Raw genomic sequence first — 18,944 nt, 5'->3', positions numbered from 1 at the left:
TCTGAAGAACCCTCAACAATCAATCTAGCGTGAACCTAGAGACACAAAGAGAGAACATTTTTTATACAAGATGTAAAGTTTTAGAAAATGTTTGTTCTCTCATTGTGGATAGTGGCTCCTGCTGCAAATGTTGTAGCACTAGAATGGTTGAGAAGTTGAATCTACTATTAATACCTCATCCTAAACTGGATAAATGAAGATGGGGAATTAACTGTAGATAAGCAAGTGAAAGTCAAATTCTCTGTGGAAAACTATAAAGATAAAATTTTATGTGATGTAGTTCCCATGGAAGCTTGTCATATTTTGTTGGGTAGACCTTGGCAATTTGATGAGAAAACTATACAGAATGGTCTTACCAATGAGATTACCTTCACCCACAAAGAAAAAAAGTTTGTACTTTGTCCTTTATCACATTCACAAGTGGTAAAAGATCAAATACAAATGAAGCAAAATAGGGAGGAAGAAAAAAAGATAGAAAATCAAGAAAAATCCCTTAGGGAAAAAGAGGCGTGGGAGAAGAGTGTTCCTTCCCACAAGGTTATTCAAAAGGAAGAAACATTTAAAAACAAAATTGGAAAAATACTTCTTTTTGAACAACCTTTCGGCCTCCTGCTTTGTAAAGGAACACTTGCATGCACTGCCACACTTACTGAGACTTGTATTCTACCTCCTCAAGTAAAAGAACTTTTAAAAGAATTTGATGACATATTCCCTAAGGAAGGCCCTAGTGGACTTCCCCCTTTTAGAGGAATAGAACATCAAATAGATTTAGTTTCGGGAGCCAATCTACCCAATAGACCAGCTTATAGAACTAATCCTGAAGAAACTAAGGAGATAGAATCACAAGTACAACATTTGTTGGAGAAGGGTTGGGTTCAAAAGAGCCTAAGTCCTTGTGTTGTACCTGTCTTGTTGGTGCCAAAAAAAGATGGCAAGTGGGGAATGTGTTGTGACTGTAGAGCCATCAATAACATCACCATCAAGTATAGGCATCCAATCCCAAGACTAGATGACATGCTTGATGAGTTGCATGGGTCCACCATATTTTCTAAAATTGATCTTAAAAGCGGATATCACCAAATCAGAATTAAAGAAGGTGATGAGTGCAAAACCGCTTTTAAAACCAAATTTAGACTATATGAGTGGTTAGTGATGCCTTTTGGACTCACTAATGCACCTAGCGCATTTATGAGGCTAATGAATCATGTCTTTTAAGGGATTGTATAGGTAAACATGTGGTAGTTTATTTTGATGATATATTAGTGTATTGCCAAAGCCTACCTAAGTCACCTTAGGGAAGTTCTCCTAGTGCTTAGAAACAATAGCTTGTTTGCTAATAGTGATAAATGTACTTTTTTGTTGATAGTGTAGTCTTTTTAGGATTTATAGTTAACAAAAATGGGGTACATGTTGACCCCGAAAAAATCAAAGCCATCCAAGAATGGCCAATTCCCCAAAATGTAGGAGAGGTTAAGAGTTTTCATGGTTTAACAAGCTTTTATAGAAGATTTGTGCCTAACTTCTCAAGTCTAGCTTCACCACACAATGAGTTAGTGAAGAAAGACGCTCCATTTTGTTGGACCGAGAAGCAAGATCAAGCCTTCAAGAGGCTAAAAGCTCAACTAACTAATGTATCCATTCTAGCTTTACCAAATTTCGCAAAAACTTTTAAGCTAGAGTGTGATGCATCGAGAGTAGGCATAGGTGCAGTGTTGTTGCAAAGTGAACACCCAATTGCTTATTTCAGTGAAAAACTCCATGGTGCCACCCTCAACTACCCCACCTATGATAAAGAGTTTTATGCACTTGTGAGGGCCTTAAAAACTTGGGAGCACTATCTAGTTTCTAAAGAATTTGTCATTCATAGTGATCATGAGTCTTTAAAATATTTGAAGGGTCAGCATAAGTTGAACAAACGACATGCAAAATGGATGAAATTTCTTTAACAATTTCCTTATGTTATCAAATACAAGAAGAGCAGTACAAACATTGTGGTTGATGCTCTCTCAAGGAGACATGCCCTCTTTTCAAAACTTCGAGCCCAGATTCTTGGATTTGAAAGCATAATTGAACTTTACAAAGAAGATCAGGATTTTGCATCCATCTTTGCTAAAAGTGAACATAGAGCACAAGGAGGATTTTATATGTCTAGGGGATATCTTTTTAAAGAAGAAAAACTCTACATACCTCAAGGAACACATAGACAACTTCTTGTAAAAGAATCTCATGAAGAAGGTCTCATGGGCCATTTTGGAGTTGATAAAACTCTAGAGCTTTTAAAAGGAAAATTCTTTTGGCCACATATGAGAATAGACGTTCAAAGACATTGTTTTAGATGCATATCATGTTTAAAAGCTAAATCTAAAACAATGTCTCATGGACTCTATACTCCTTTACCTTTTGCAAGTGCTCTATGGGAAGACATTAGCATGGATTTTATTCTAGGACTTCCTAGGACGACAAGAGGTTTTAATTCCATTTTTGAGGTTGTGGATAGGTTTAGTAAAATGGCACATTTTATTCCCTGCCACAAGGTGGATGAAGCTAATAATATTTCCAAACTCTTCTTTAGAGAAGTGGTAAGACTTCATGGACTACCTAGAAGCATAGTTTCGGATAGAGATCCGAAATTTATAAGTCATTTTTGGAGAACCCTTTGGGAAAGGCTTGGAACTAAACTTCAATTCTCAACTTCTTGTCATCCTCAAACGGATGGTCAAACGGAAGTTGTAAATCGATCTCTTTCTACTATGCTTAGGACAGTCATGAAGGGTAACCATAGATCTTGGGATGAGTATCTTCCCCATATTGAGTTTGCATACAATAGAGTAGTCCATAAAACTACTAATATTTTTCCATTTGAAGTTGTATATGGGTTTAATCCTCTTACTCCTTTAGATTTGTTGCCCCTTCCAAATCCACAAGAGTTTGTGCATAAGGAAGGAGTGACAAAAGCTTAATTTGTTAAGAAAATGCATGAGAGGATTAAAGAACAAATACAACAGCAAACAGAGAAATATATAAAACATAGCAATAAGGGGAAGAGAGAGATAATCTTTGAAGAAGGAGATTTAGTTTGGCTTCATCTTAGGAAAAATAGATTTCCAACTAAGAGGAAGTCCAAACTTAGTCCCCGGGGTGATGGACCTTTCCAAATCCTCAAAAGAATAAACAATAACGCATATAAGCTTGACTTGCCTGCGGAGTACGGAGTACATGATACTTTTAATGTCATTGATTTAACTCCTTTTGGAAGTAATGAAGACGAAGAAGCATTGGATTTGAGGACAAATCCTCTTCAAGAGAGAGGGGATGATGGAAGAGGCCTAACAAAGAGAAGATTCGGGCCTACCACTAGAGCCATGACCAAGAAGATTTAGGAAAACTGGAATACTTCTACTGATGGCAGGGAAACCTTCTTGTATATGTTTAAAATGCCATAACTCTAGTGTAGATTAGGATTTAATTTTTGTCAAAGTAGAGTAGGAAATTTTATTTGTAATTTTTCCTTAGATGAAATTTGGCACCTGAAAACCAACCTAGGTTAAATTAGGAATTCTAAAACACTTAATTTAACCAAGGCCGGTTATGATTAAGTCATGGATAAGAGTACACATTTTCCACATGTTCCATATGCTACATGTGCTAAACGTTTTCCATCACATGTTAAATATGCTCCATGTGCTAAGTACAATTAGGCGCCAATTTCAAATTCATTTTCATTTGAATTTGGCTTTGTAATTCTGGCCCTCCATTGCTATAAAAGGAGGTGCTTGGCTCATGATTTGGGTAAGATTAATGAAGAGTGAATTGCTGCCAATTTCACTCATTGTCTCCTACCTCCCTAGGATAGACACTTAGTCTTCATCTTTCACCTATTCCAAGTGAGATGGCCTCACCACTTACTCTCCACACCTAGCATGCATCTCTAAGGAAACCAAAAATCTACGTGAGCTCCTTGTTCATCTTCCTTAATTGATGATTCCGCCATTCCTCCAAAGAAAACGCAAATCGAATGAAGGCATACTCCATCACTCCCTGTAGCCAACGCAACCGTGTGGAAAAAAGACGACACAAAGAAACATCTTTGAGAATGATATTGCCATTGAATTTAATTGTGCCCGTAGATGAGATGGGTGCAGTTGAGCATGTGGGCAGCTTAACATTTGGAATAAATGATGATGAAGTGTGTGTAAAAAATTGTGAATCAGATGCAATATGATTGGTTGTTCCACTATCCAAAATCCATGGTTTTGTAAAAGCATAATTAATAGATGAGTTGTGGGCAAGCATATCTGCAGCGCTAACAAACATGTCACTTTTACCGTTATTGTTGAGCGACTAAATAGTCTTTGCCAATTGCTGAATTTGTTCGGCAGTGAAGCCTTGTACGAGATTTCTATCGGACTCGTTGGTGCCTTCTTTGCCAGACATGATCTCTCTTATTTAATGAATAAGAATGGAGCGGCTGTCAGAGCACCGGTGCTCTGATACCACATAAGAAAATTATATAAGATGGTAAGAAAAATAAAGATGTTTTTATTCTCTTATTTGTATTTACATCATTCCGTGTTTAAGAAATATATACAAGTGTATGAAGACTTTCTCTCTCAAAATTACAAGCTAATTAGGTAGGGATCTACTAATCATAGGATTCTATAATTATTAAATTAATTGCGTACAATATCGTACAATAATTACATACAATAATTGCGTATAATTTGATAATTATTATTTCCTTACTAATATATTTTTATGTTTCGGAAAATGAAATTTTGTAATAAAATTGGAAAATTAAAATTTCATTTCAGAAAAAGTAATTTCATAATTAAAAAAATACATTTGAAAAACAAAATTTGAGAATGTATTTTGGAAAAGGGATTCTGGAATTAAAAAAGTGTTTCACAAATTCAAATATGGAAATGTATTATGGAATACACAATACATAATGTATTTTATTATGCACTTTCTCTTATTTGAAAACTAAAAAATATATTTTTATCATTTCACATAATCATATTGGGTGTAGGTTCAAAAATATTGAATGCAAAAAGCAATTATCCTAAAACTATTTTGACAACGCTTAATTTTTACATGTTACATAATCAAAACTTGTCATTTTTTCCTTTTGTGTTTTATAGGCAAACAAGTGTTGCACAAGTCAAATTACACCGATTTAACAACTCTTGCCTCAGCACTTTAAGATTTTTAAAAGTGACTTTTAGATTATATGTTACCAAAATATTCTATAACAAAATAAGATTTTTGTAACAGAATTTTTAAAATAATTTTTTAAAAACAAGTATTTCATAACACATTAAATACATATGATATATTTGGAAAAAAGACTTTTCATAGTAAGTTTTTTTGGACAAGTTTTCCAAAGAAATGCATTCTATAACAAGTTTTTCATAACATAATTTTCACAAAAAGCCTTTCAAAATGTAAATGATAGCTTCTGAAATGAGTTTTCTAACATAATTTTTCAGAACACATAACACATGAAATGAGTTTCGAAATGACCTTTCTATAAAAGAATTTCCTGAACAAGCTTTGCAAAATGTAAATGATAGCTTATAAAACAATCCAATAGTTCACGCCATATGTAGAATGAAGTTGTAGGTGGGAGGAAGCTAAAAGCAACATGATGCACGAGGAAGGATATTCTAATATTTTTTTTGTCTTAATTTGAAGGTGTAGTTTACTAATTATGGAAGTGCTGGAAGCAAAATTCATTTGTAATTTATTTTGGGTAATTCCTTTTGGACATCTTTATTTTCTGTGTGTTTTCTTCCTGCACCTCCATATTCTTCCAGCCTCACATACTTCTTAAAATATCAAAATTATTTTATTTTTTATTCATGTTTTTTTATTGTGAAAATACTTTCTAGACTCTAAAATATGTTTTAAAAAAATACATTATGAATTATAGAATTTAGAAAGTATTTTGAAAATACATTTTAGTTTTGATAATCCAAATTTAATGGTTAATTAAATAATTTTTTTCTTGATCTATGGAGGTTTAGGAAGAAAACACCTATTTTCTTCTCTCTTTTTTTTTATCATGAAGAGTTGCCCAATCTTTTATGACCCATGTCCAACATCACCGTCGCAACAATTTCCTACCTTCACTTTCGAAGCAGAAAAAAATGTATTACAGATACTAGAATTCGAAATATAAAAATTATATTCCAAATTATTAAATTAAGAATAAATGTTACAAATTCTATAATGCAAATTTTATATTCTGAATTTTCTAATTGAAAATATAAATTTTATATTTTAAATTGTAAAATTCAAAATAGAAAAAATAAAATTCGGAATGAACAATTTAAGTATTTTTTAAAATATGAAAGTGCAAAAAAATGCTATGGTGCAGGAAGAATTTGACATATTTAGATGGTATTTGCCATTTTATTAAACAAGAAAATTCTAACATGAAAATTATAAACCCTAAACAAGAAAATTATATATAATACATATTAACTAAAATCAAAATATTTTACTTTATAAGAATAAAATATAAGAAACGGAACATGAATGCGACAAAGAACGTAATCAAATATTTTTTTTCATAACTCTTTATTTCTCACAAGGGTGGAGGCGTTAGTGGGATGTCGAGGGAGCTTAGCCAGGCTGGTGAGGGGTTGAAAAGGCTAAGATGCCCCCTAATTGAGAGTTATGATCTTGGCCCAACTACAGATATTTTAATGGGCGCATATCTGATCTGATGTGGTCCTGAATCTGGAGGAAGGTATATGGTATTGAAGGGGAAACGTTGCAAGAAGGGGCTATGATATGCTGTAGGTATTCACTGATGAGTGCAGATTCAAGTCCAGTAAGGTTTGTATGAGGCAACTTCTGTTATGTGCTAGGATGTGTGTAACTAGTGTATGGTCTGGAAGATGGGTTGGGTGACTGGCAGTTAGTGTTTGTACGCACAGAATGCTAACAATACACTTCATCCATAATATTATTACTGGACAATCTTAGTCTTAAAGAACTGCAAGTAAGATGTTGTGCTCACGATCAAGATGAGGGTGCGTGACAGGCTAAAGGGATGACACTGAGATGAAGGAGGTTTGGTAAGGTGCTCTGTCATGTTGGTGAACATGATTAAAAGCTGTTGTAACTGTTGTTGGTGATGAGTGCTGGTCATGAGGAATATCTCAAATCTGAAGCTGTAGGTACCAACTCTATTAGCAGTCTCATGGTGGAGCTAGGATGTTTGTTGGAGCTGGACTCATGAACCTTATGCAGGTGCAGGTTTTATGATCATTACGCAGGTGTAGTTTTAGGGGTTTCGGGGATGTGAGGATGGAATGCTATGTCGAAACGCAATTGATGCGTTTGTCATGCCTTTAAATGAATCCACTTGATGGTAGCTCTGGAGTTAAGACTGGTCTAAAGTGTAGAATAGGAGAGGTGCTAGTGGAATATGGTTTTGGCTCTCAAATGTTGGGCTGGTGAGCTGCTATCATAATCTTTTGTGTTTTGAATCTGATTTCTTCTGAAAACTGCTTATGGTTAAACGCTTTCCTTCCATTCAATGGAGATGCAGCCATAAACTTGTTGGTTGTGGTTGAAGCGTGTTGGAAAGGGCAATTTTGATCCTAGTAGTTTGTTAGGTTATGCCCATGCTTTATGCAGTAGTTTTTGGGTGCTCTAAATGTATTAGCCGGTACTTGAGATTTATCTTAACCAGAAGCATCTGTATTATGTATACGGGTTGGAACACCCCTGAAGTGTCCCATTTTAATTTTATTCATTCATTGCTGATAAAAAAAAAACTCTTTATTTCTCCTTCTTTTTCTCCTTGAAAATGTAAGGCATTGACAATTTTTTAGTATTTTCTCTTTCCATTTAGCATAAAAATGTAAGGCATTGACACATTTTTTTAGTATTTTCTCTTTCCATTTAGCATATGAGTATAAGAGAAAATTTTCATAATATGAAATAATCCTTAAATTTTCATAAACCATTACAAAGAAAATAGTGTATTTTTGTCGAAAAAAAAAGACGCAAATGAACCAAAATTGACCAAAACATGTTAAATTTGCGTCGGTCAAGTAGCATACTAAAATAGCGCAGAAGCAAAGTACATTTTACGTCTACTATCACGAGCGGCACAATTTGCATGGCCAAGCCAATGTGAGATGAATGCGAAGATCGTTAGACCGACGTAAAAAGGAACGTAATATTGTTGCCAGTGACTTCAGCCACACCGACACAAATGTATCAAAAACACATGCATGCATCAATTTGACCGACAAAAACACAGATGTAATATCTTTGACTGGTCAACAAAATAAAAATAAAAAAAGTGAAATCAAAGTTTGCGTCGGCCTGGCCAACTATACGTGGGTCTGGCCCACACATAAATTGAAGCGGAAAAAAAAATTAAAAATTATTTGTGTGAAATAATTAAATTTAGAATGTGACATGCAATTCAAGGAAGAAGTTTTGATCATCATGCTCCAGAGCATATTAGTAGTGGAATTGACTTGTGTTAGTGAAAGGTACCGTGGTTAGTGAAAACATTGTGAAGTAGCAACACTCACACAATGTGTTCTTTATTTGAATCTATTAACTTATCCTCAACTCACATTCACTCCATACCTCTTTGTCCCTCTCCCTTCCATTCTTTAGCATATCTTATTTTCATATTTAGAGGATGAAACAATGGTTTAAAGGAGAGAAAAAAGAAGAGCACCGAAGAAGTCTCTTCCACCTAAAGTTCCACAAGCACGACTAAATCTCTCAAAAACTAACGAAAACACAATCAGCTGACTTTTACTCCGTAACTCTCTGTCTTTCACTCTTTCTTTTCTTGAAAATGCAAGTGGATTGAGTATTTTTTAAATCCTTTTTTCATAAATGAGATGAAAAATAGTGTGAACTAAACAAAATCCACCGCTAAATAGTGTGAACTATAACAAAATCCACCGCTTGTTTTCTAAAGATGCCATCACATACCGTATTTTAAGAACAAACATCGAGGGAAAGACGCTGAAATTTGATACTATATATATACCCTTTAGCCTCACCTGCTAACACACACACCCTTTAGTTCATAACACAAAACAAAGGCAAATATGAAATTACACACTTTTGCCTTAGCGTTATTAGCCTATATCCTAGTAACCTCATCGTATTTTCGAAGTGCTGTTGGTGATGATGTTGGAAGTGTAATCAGTGCTTCTCTGTTTGAGCAATTACTAAAACACCGAAATGATCAAGCTTGTGAGGGCAAGGGTTTCTACAGCTACAATGCTTTTATCACTGCTGCCAGATCCTATGGTGCGTTTGGTACCACGGGTGATTCCAACACTCGTAAGAGGGAGGTTGCAGCTTTTCTGGCTCAAACATCTCATGAAACCACAGGTTTTACTAAACACAACTTAGTTATTGTTGTTACATAATCCAATATATTGCTATTGTTGTTTAGATGTTGTTGAAAAAATAAAACATGTTTGATGTGATGTGTGATACAGGAGGATCACCAACTTCGCCAGATGGACCATATGCATGGGGTTATTGCTTTGTGACAGAAAGAGATAAATCCAACAGGTACTGTGATGGGAATGCACCATGTCCCGCAGGAAAATCATACTATGGTCGAGGGCCAATTCAACTGACACAGTAAGTACATTGAATAAATCGAAAGTTGTGGTTGATGAAAAGAGATTTTTGATGCAATAGAATGTAATTTTTGATGTTGTTTGAGAAACAGCAACTACAACTATAATCAAGCTGGAAGAGCCCTAGGAGTGGACTTGATAAACAATCCAGACTTGGTGGCAAGAGATGCAGTGGTATCATTCAAGACAGCCCTATGGTTCTGGATGACCCCACAGGGTAATAAGCCCTCATGCCATGATGTGATCACTAACAGGTGGACCCCATCTTCTGCTGACGTGGCAGCTAACAGAGCCCCAGGTTTTGGTGTCATCACCAACATCATCAATGGTGGGCTTGAATGTGGGAAAGGTCCTACTCCAGCTTCAGGTGATAGGATAGGGTTTTACAAGAGATACTGTGACACTTTTAAGGTCACATATGGTCCTAACTTGAATTGCAGAGACCAAAGACCTTTTGGTTAATAACTTCCCTGCTATGTAAGTTGAGAGTTAATAAAAGAATAACAATGAAACTGCTGTCTCTAACTCATTTTCAATAATTTCCCCAAGTTTTCTTTCAACACATTTTGGAAAAATCACATCTTTTTCTGCATGTTAATACAGATAATTAAAAGATATCAATTAATCAGGCACAATTTACAGACTATACTTAAGGGATGAGAATAAATTAAATGACTGAGATATAACCTCAATGCAACACTGTTGAATGAAGAAAATATTGTCTGCTATTATAATTTTTTTTACTCAAATAAGTATTCAAATATATCTCTTGCTGTTTCTAAATATAACATATACTAAGCTCACTCAGTAATGGACTTAACCATTGCCTAATTGATTAATTCCTGTGTATTTATATTTTCTTTATCCACTTTCCTGCAGTAAAAATAATTCAGAAAATGTAATTCAGAGTATATTACTTTTTTTCTTCTTCAAATTACACATTCTGAAAATATTCTAAATGGATATATTTTAAAATTAAGATTTTGGGTAGTATTTAGAATGCATAATTTAAAATTATATTTTAACTATTTTAGATTAATCATCTTAGAATATCTGATAATAATTATTTTAATCATTACATAATATTTCTGGAACAATTTAAATGTGATCAGGAATAGTTTTCTTGGAAACACAAAATTTTGAAACCTTTTCAAAATGAATTCGAAATAAATATTAAAGATGAATTCCAGAATTTTCGTTTCAAAATATTTTTTATAATTATTTTATAGGGTATCATCTAAAAGGTTTTTACTAAATTCAAAATTACATTTTATAAAAAATGTAAAAATGTTGTGCTTTGAGAATGGTTTTTTTATACCGAGCATGTAAAAGATTGCAATATAAGAAGAAAAGGGAAGGGGAAATTTATGAAATAATTAAGTGTTGTATTTGATGCACTTCAATCTGTAATTCTTTTTGTGAATTTAGGATTATTATGTTATTTCGTGTTCAAGTCATAAATAAGGTTTTTCATTAATTAGTGACGAAGAAGTGAGTTAATTGCCTATATCAATTCATCTTGATTATATCTAAAACTTAGTAACCATTTTAGAATATATCTTATTTACAATGTTCTACAAATAGAAAGTTTAGACCTTTAGTTCAAATAATAGTATTTGATTATGATTTTAAATTCTATCTTGTTTATAAATAGACACATTAAACTTTAACTTTATTCTAGCTAAGCTTAACTTTTTTAAATAGATATATAAAATTTTAATTAATTCTCAAAATTTATCAAATTTTTATAAATAGTTATTTCTAGCATGTTTTAGTTAAATCATTTACATTATTAACAATAATTCATTAAATTTTTTTCTTCTTTTTGTTACAAATTACAATTAATGTTGTATCCATTAAAACATACTAAAATAAAACTTTGAAAAATAATTCAATACAGTACATGTATATACGTTAACTAATAATAAATTTATTTATTTTTAAAATCTTATTTTTGAAATTAATTCATGTTTGTAAAGCTTGTTCTGACTTATTTAAAATCCGACTCATCTGTATTGTTTTACGAGTTGGAGGTTTAGATATTAAGTTAAAAAAATTAAAAAATAATAATAACTTCCCAATAACCTATCTTAATTAATACACACGTTTTTTATTATTCACAACCATACTATTTTCAACTTAAATCTTTTATAAAATCTTCTCCTCTACTACTTTCTTTCTGGTGCTCTACTACTTTTTTTTTTGTGTTTTCTCTATTATTCACTTTCTCTTCTAATTACTTTTTGGTGTTTTCTCCATTACTCATTTAATGTCATTTAATGGCGCCCAATGCTGAAGAAATCATTAGACTTCAAACAAGAGGAGTCTTTTGGTGCATGAACAGTCGTGGTGAAGTATGTATATTTATCTTTTTTTCAAAAAATTCTTTTTTAAACATTTTCTTCATTTCCTGACTTTTTTTTCTTTATTTGAAAATCAATAGCTTGGTTATGTAGATCGGGCTTTCACCATCGAGTTTCAAAAAGAACTTGGACAGGAGTGGACCCTGACTGATTCAGAAGGAAACGTCCATATAGTGGAATATAACGAAAATTTATTGTCGTCGGAAATATTGAGTGGATGGTTTAATTTGTTTGATTTTTATGGTTTCACATATGATAACTACATTTTATTCCATTATGTGGGTCACAACGTTTTCCATATAACTGTTTATATGGATGATGTCCCTGAGAGTGGAGTAAATCGTTATTTAGACAAAATTGAAGGGAATGAACCCTTAAGCATTGGTCCCTTTGACCATTTTTTCATAAAGTTGTTTCGATTAAGTATCAAACACAATTATCTGGTTAGTATACCATTCATTTATTTAAATGTATTATATTCTACTTCATTTCTATTTACTTATTTGGATATTGTTGTAGGATCTTCCTACTCCATTTTCACAATATATTCGACAAGGGAGATTCAATAAGGTTACTCTGCATGGTCTACTAATGGATGTGGAATGCAAGGTGTTGAAAGGGAAGATTCCTTCTAGACGGATTAAACTTGGCAAAGGGTGGATGAATTTTTGTCGTCTTCATTCTTTTCGTGAGGGAGACAAGATTATCTTTGAATGTGATACGAATTTATTCACAGTTTAAGCTATCTTGGGTAATTTCTTTTATTATTCTCTTAGGATAATTGTTTCCAGTGATTAAGAAAGCTCAAACATATTTATTTTTCTACTTGGACCTTTTTAGAAACCTGAACAGTTAGGTGCTCTTTATGTTTATATTATATTCACTATACAAGAAACTGGCATGCTTGACTCTGCACCTGTGGCCACTCCTATGACTCACACCTCCCGTCTCTCTCCCGACCAAGGCTCACCTCTCGATGCTGATGCCACTTCCCAATACAGAAGACTCCTTGGACGTCTCATTTACTTAACCAACACGCGACCAGACATCGCCTTCGCTGTTCACAATTTAAGCCAATTCATATCTGCACCCACTTATAGACAATGAGTGTTGGAGATCCCACATCGACTAGAGATTAGAGCCTTTCATTGTATATAAGTGGGTGCAACCCTCACTCCATTGAGCCGGTTTTATGGGGTTGAGTTAGGCTTAAAGTCCACTTCGTAATAGTATTCATATTCTATTTGTTCATGCATTTCTTGCAATGTGAATACATAAATTATTACAATTTTGTTTCATTATCTAGTATATTTATAATAGGTTGGCATTATTACATATGTTTAACGCTATAACAATTGCTAGTATATTAAAGTCATAAAAATCTTTGATCATATTTTTTATTTTATATATTTTGTGTTAATATTATAGAATGCTTATATTCATTTTATTCTTTGTATATTATTTATTATTAATTAGTCAATGAAGTATTAATGGTTGTTGTTTTTAACTAGAAACCTGATGATGCATATATGTTTATTATTGTGATGATGCATATATGTTTATTATTGTTGTATGGTTTTTAAGATCTTTAGTTATTTATATAAATAGTTATTTCATTGTATTTATATTTCATCATATTTTATTTGTATTATATTACACTTTAATTTAATTTATATGATAAAAGGTGACTTCATAATTTAATATGATTTTTCCTACAATATGTTTCTGGAAGAAACACACATTTAAACACACATTTACTGATAGTTTTTTACAATAATTGTACTTGGTATAATATAATGAATTCTTTTTTTAATTGCAATAATTTTCCTGAGAGTTTTGTTGCAGATTAAATTACACCATGAAGAGGACTTCATTTTAACTGTAAATACGTTATGGAAACATAGTATTAGATAATTGTTTATATAATATATTTGTTCAAATTATTGTATTGTTATTATATTGTAATGTATTTATTATGACAAAAATTTATTCATTAATTTTTAGTTATTTATGTTATATTAAATTCATTAATATAAAAAAAAAATATGTGAACTTATGCTATTACACTATATTTAATTTCATTTCATCAACTTTATAATTTATATATATACAAAATAAAATTATTAATTTTAATATTAATATTTACATATAAAATATTAAATATTGGAAAAACTCTCGTACGTACGGCTCAACGTACTAGTATAAAATATAAATTACACTTTCAATTATAAATATGGCATCACTAAAATACATCAATGGACATTTCTTTCTCCACCCTACTCCTCTTTTTTTTCTGCACGTAAATAAATATGAAAATTCTTATTTTATCTTTATAGATTGTCTAATATAGAAGTGAAAGTGTCTTTCAAATCATCATGGAGTTTAAAAACTATTTTAACTTTAGATTATTCAATGTAATTTTTTCTTAAAAAAACTTTTTGATAATACAATTTGAAAATCATTTTTTTCAAGAACTTTTTATCTTTCTAGGCCTTTTTTTCTGTTTTGAATGGGCCAAGCCCAATTGCGTCCCGATTGCATCGTCAGGGTATTTAGCATATGCGCATTTCTCTTGTAATGAATCAATTGAAGTTTAATAAAGTTTTTTTCTTCTGTGATTAATTACTATGGTTATTCTCTCTCTGTCCCTTTACCACCGCACACCGTTCCCTGTTCCTATCCTTTTTTTCACTGCACCGCCAATTGCCATGTACAAGAAGCACATGAAGAATCTTCAAAAATCCAAGATGGTATCAGAGCGGGTCTGCTCTCCGCTGCCAACGGTTCTGTTTTCCTTTCCCTGCTTATCCTTTTCTTTCTTGTTTTCTTTTTCTCGCATTTGTCTCCATGGCTGAAACCCAGGAAAATCCTTCGAAAAATGAACAACAAAATCCCGCTAGTGCGTATTATCTACACCCGGGAGAAAACCCTAGGATGGTTCGAATTACCATTCCTGGAGCAGAGCGATGAAGAGGGCTTTGCTCTCCAAGAATAAATTCAAGTTCGTCAATGGAGACCTACCAGAGCCATCCCATAGCGACAATCAATATGAAGCACGGGAGAGATGCAACGTCATGGTCATCTCTTGGATAACACGGAGCATCACGACCCAAATCGCACAAAGCACGGTGTATATAGACAATGCGAAAGAACTATGGGAAGATCTCAGAGAAAGGTTTTCAAAAACCAACCATTTTCGTGTTTCAAATCTTCTACAAGAAATAAATTCCATCAAACAAGGAGAGAGAAACATTACAGAATATTACACTGACTCTAAGACGCTGTGGGAAGAACTTGATGCCTTGCACCCCTTACCTACCTATGTCTGTAAGGTCAAGTGCAGTTGTAACATGATGAAGACCATGTCCAGCTATAGGGACTCCGAACGGGTAATGTGTTTCTTGAAAGGATTGGGAGAAATGTATAATGCTGTTAAAACGCAAATTCTTTTGACAGAACCTCTACCAGGAATCAACCGTGTCTTCTCTTTGGTTCTTCAACAGGAACGTCACTTGAATGAAGGCATGGGGGTAGATACAAAGATAATGTTCGACAGTGCCAATCAGAAAATCAACAAGAGCAACAACACCAGTCAAGGTGGGCGTAGTTATGGAAGAGGAAGAGGAAAAAATTATGGAAAGCAGTGTTCTTACTGCCACAAGATGAATCACACTGCTGACGAGTGTTATTCAAAACACGGGTTCCCACCTTGGATGAAGCAGAAGATGAATTACACTGCAAACGCTCTTGAGAAGGAGGGTGATTTGGTGTCTGAGACTGAAAAACAAGCACACAATGAAACTCTCAATGAGCAAATCTTTAAAGCCTTTGGACCGGAGCAACTTCAACAACTGATAAACATGATTCAAGATTCAAAGAACAAAGACAAGGTGATAAACAACACCATAGGAGATTCTTTTGCCATAAAAGACAACATAGGTAAGAGAGGTATGCACTCTTGGATCATTGACACTGGGGCTACAGATCATGTAGCCTGCTCCCTCTCTTATTTCACTAGCTATTATAAAATTAAACCTGTAAAAGTTAAGCTTCCAAATAATCAAACTGTTATTGCTACATGTGCTAGAACTGTTATATTGGCTAAAAACATTATTTTGTATAATGTTCTATATATACCAAATTTTATGTTGAATATTATCTCTGTTCAGCGACTGACAAACTCTTTAGGATGCCAACTTCTTTTCTCACAAAATGCTTGTCAGATACAGGAGAAGACTACTTTGAAGATGATTGGTCGAGCTGAGATCAAGAATGGTCTTTATCAACTGTGTGCAGATAAGGAAGACAATCTTGTTTTTTTCTTTCAGAATGATAACACTTTTAAAGCTGTTGAAAACTTGAACGTTTGGCATTGCAGAATGGGTCATCCATCAAATAAAGTTTTAGAAAATTTAGCCAAGAATCATGCTAGTATACATGCTAATGACATAACTGTTTGTGCTCCTTGTCATCTTGCAAAACAGCGTAAGATCCCTTTTCCCCTTAGCAAAACTAATAGTCAATGCATTTTTGATCTTGTGCACATGGACATATGGGGTCCTCTAGGTGTTTCCTCCATACACGGACACAAATATTTTTTAACTATAGTAGACGATTTTAGCAGATATACTTGGATACACTTAATGAAAAGTAAAAGTGAAACTAGAGAGCATATGCAACGTTTTGTCACTTATGCTAAGAGTCAATTTAATAAAGATATTAAAACTGTTAGGACTGATAATGGAAAAGAATTTTGTTGGAAGGATTTCTATGATAAGCATGGCATAATGCATCAAACTTCATGTAATGAAACACCACAACAAAATTCTACTATTGAAAGAAAACACCAACATGTTCTTAATGTTACTCGCTGCATAATGTTTCAATCTAATTTGCCTAGAGCTTTTTGGTCTTTTGTTGTTGTGCATGCTGTCCATTTAATAAACTGTTTACCCTCACCTGTTATTCAAAATAATTGTCCTTATAAGCTTTTGTATAATTGTGTGCCCAATCTTTATGATATCAAAGTGTTTGGTTGTTTGTGCTTTGCTTCAACTCTTGAACAAAACAGAAGCAAACTTGATCCTAGAGCACGAAAGTGCATCTTTCTCAGTTACAAACAAGGAACAAAAGGTTACATTGTTATGGATGTGCATTCTAGAGAAACCTTTGTATCCAGAAATGTGATTTTTTATGAGACTTATTTTTATGATTTAAAAGAACGGAATGAGCAGGTGATTGCAGAAGAGACCAATGATCCAATGAGGTATCACTGTGATGATCCTGAGCAGATTGGAATTGACAAAAACTTAACAGAACAAGAAGAACTGAGACAAAGTCAAGAACAAGCTGAACATGGAATTCTGAGACGATCTACAAGAGAAAGAAAAACACCTGCGTATCTGGAAGATTATCATCATCAAATCATGACAACACCATGTAACAAGACTCTCAGAAACAATGATAAGGTACTCTATCCACTCAGTTCTGTTATTTCTTATAGAAAACTGTCAGAAAGACAACTAAAGTATACTTTGTCTATTTCAACACAAACTGAGCCACGATGATATGAAGAAGCTAAAGAGTTCCCTTAATGGGTAAAAGCTACGGAGATGGAAATTAAGGCGCTAGAAGTCAATAAGACCTGGGAAATCATGGATCTTCCTCCCAACAAAATGCCCATTGGCTGCAAATGGGTATACAAAATCAAACGAAGAGTTAATGGAGACATCGAGAGATACAAGGCTAGGCTTGTAGCGAAAGGATATACGCAGCGTGAAGGTATTGATTATATGGAAACATATTCACCCGTAGCTAGACTTACTACCATACGAAGTATTATGGCTATTGCATCTATCATGGATTGGCACCTAGAACAGTTGGACATAAACAATGCTTTCTTACACGGTGATCTACAAGAAGAAGTATACATGGAATTACCTCCTGGAGTCATCACTAAAAAATCTCATCAGGTTTGTCGGCTAACCAAGGCTTTATATGGCTTGAAACAAGCTAGCAAACAATGGTACGATAAACTCACTTCCTTTCTTCTTACCATTAATTTTGTACATTCAAAAGCTGATAGTTCTATGCTAATAAAAAAAACTGAAACCTCCTTTATGGCTCTCCTCATATATGTTGATGATATTCTTATTGCTGGAAATAATATGAATGAGATCAATAAAGTGAAAAGTTCTTTAAATGCTGCCTTTGAAATCAAAGACCTCGGTAATCTTAAATTCTTCTTAGGATTAGAAATAGCTAGAACTAAGAAAGGTATCCATATATGTCAAAGGAAGTATGCTCTTGAGATTTTGGCAGATGCAGGTATGCTAAATGCTAAGCCAGCAACAACTCCTATGGTTAAAAAGAATGAGAAGCTTTTCGAACAGAACCACCTTGTGCATGACATTACCGCATATCGAAGAATTATCGGAAGGTTACTTTATTTGGTGCACACTAGACCAGACATTAGTTTCTCTGTTCAGTTCCTCAGTCAATTTGTTCAAGCACCAACAAAGCTACATCATCAAGCTGCTCAGAGAATTCTAAGATATGTGAAATCATCACCAGCACAAGGTATATTCTATCCTAGAGACACAAACATTCAAATTCAAGCCTTTAGTGATTCTGACTGGGCCTCTTGTATTTCTACTCGACGGTCAACTACTGGATACTGCATTTTTTTTGGAGAATCTCTTGTATCATGGAAAACAAAGAAGCAGAACATTATATCAAGGTCTTCCTCTGAAGCAGAATATCGAGCACTTGCATCCACATGCTGTGAAATTCAATGGCTCAAATATTTGCTTGAAGACCTGAACATCAATAACAACAAAACAGCAAGCCTCTACTGTGATAGCCAATTTGTGAGGCACATTGCACATAACAGCAGTTTTCATGAAAGGACTAAACATCTTGATATCGATTGTCATGTGGT

The 18,944-nt window shown here is 33.6% G+C and overlaps 2 protein-coding genes across 2 annotated transcripts; both read left to right on the top strand.

Moving 5' to 3' along the window:
- Positions 1-9,043: 9,043 nt before the first annotated feature.
- On the top strand, positions 9,044-10,180 carry LOC137811014 (endochitinase). The gene is made up of 3 exons (XM_068612561.2): positions 9,044-9,384; positions 9,495-9,642; positions 9,734-10,180. Exons 1-3 carry the CDS (start codon positions 9,096-9,098, stop codon positions 10,101-10,103), a joined length of 807 nt encoding a protein of 268 aa, XP_068468662.1. The 5' UTR covers positions 9,044-9,095; the 3' UTR covers positions 10,104-10,180.
- Positions 10,181-14,970: 4,790 nt separating this feature from the next.
- Positions 14,971-17,571, top strand: LOC150029062 (uncharacterized). Its single transcript, XM_090297910.1, has one exon. It carries the CDS (start codon positions 14,971-14,973, stop codon positions 17,569-17,571), a length of 2,601 nt encoding a protein of 866 aa, XP_090154036.1.
- Positions 17,572-18,944: the final 1,373 nt, after the last annotated feature.

Source organism: Phaseolus vulgaris, chromosome 2, assembly GCF_051622355.1.
Source record: "Phaseolus vulgaris cultivar YP4 chromosome 2, ASM5162235v1, whole genome shotgun sequence".
NCBI lineage: Eukaryota > Viridiplantae > Streptophyta > Magnoliopsida > Fabales > Fabaceae > Phaseolus > Phaseolus vulgaris.
Note: the sequence above shows the minus strand (reverse complement) of the source record. Positions and strands in the feature narration are given on the sequence as shown.

Bases quoted from the DNA above. Each gene is read 5' to 3' on its own strand.
- LOC137811014 (XM_068612561.2), top strand. From the start codon at position 9,096: ATGAAATTACACACTTTTGCCTTAGCGTTATTAGCCTATATCCTAGTA. The intron at 9,385-9,494 runs GTTTTACTAAAC...TGTGTGATACAG, and splicing joins AACATCTCATGAAACCACAG to GAGGATCACCAACTTCGCCA. The intron at 9,643-9,733 runs GTAAGTACATTG...TTTGAGAAACAG, and splicing joins GGGCCAATTCAACTGACACA to CAACTACAACTATAATCAAG.
- LOC150029062 (XM_090297910.1), top strand. From the start codon at position 14,971: ATGAAGAGGGCTTTGCTCTCCAAGAATAAATTCAAGTTCGTCAATGGA.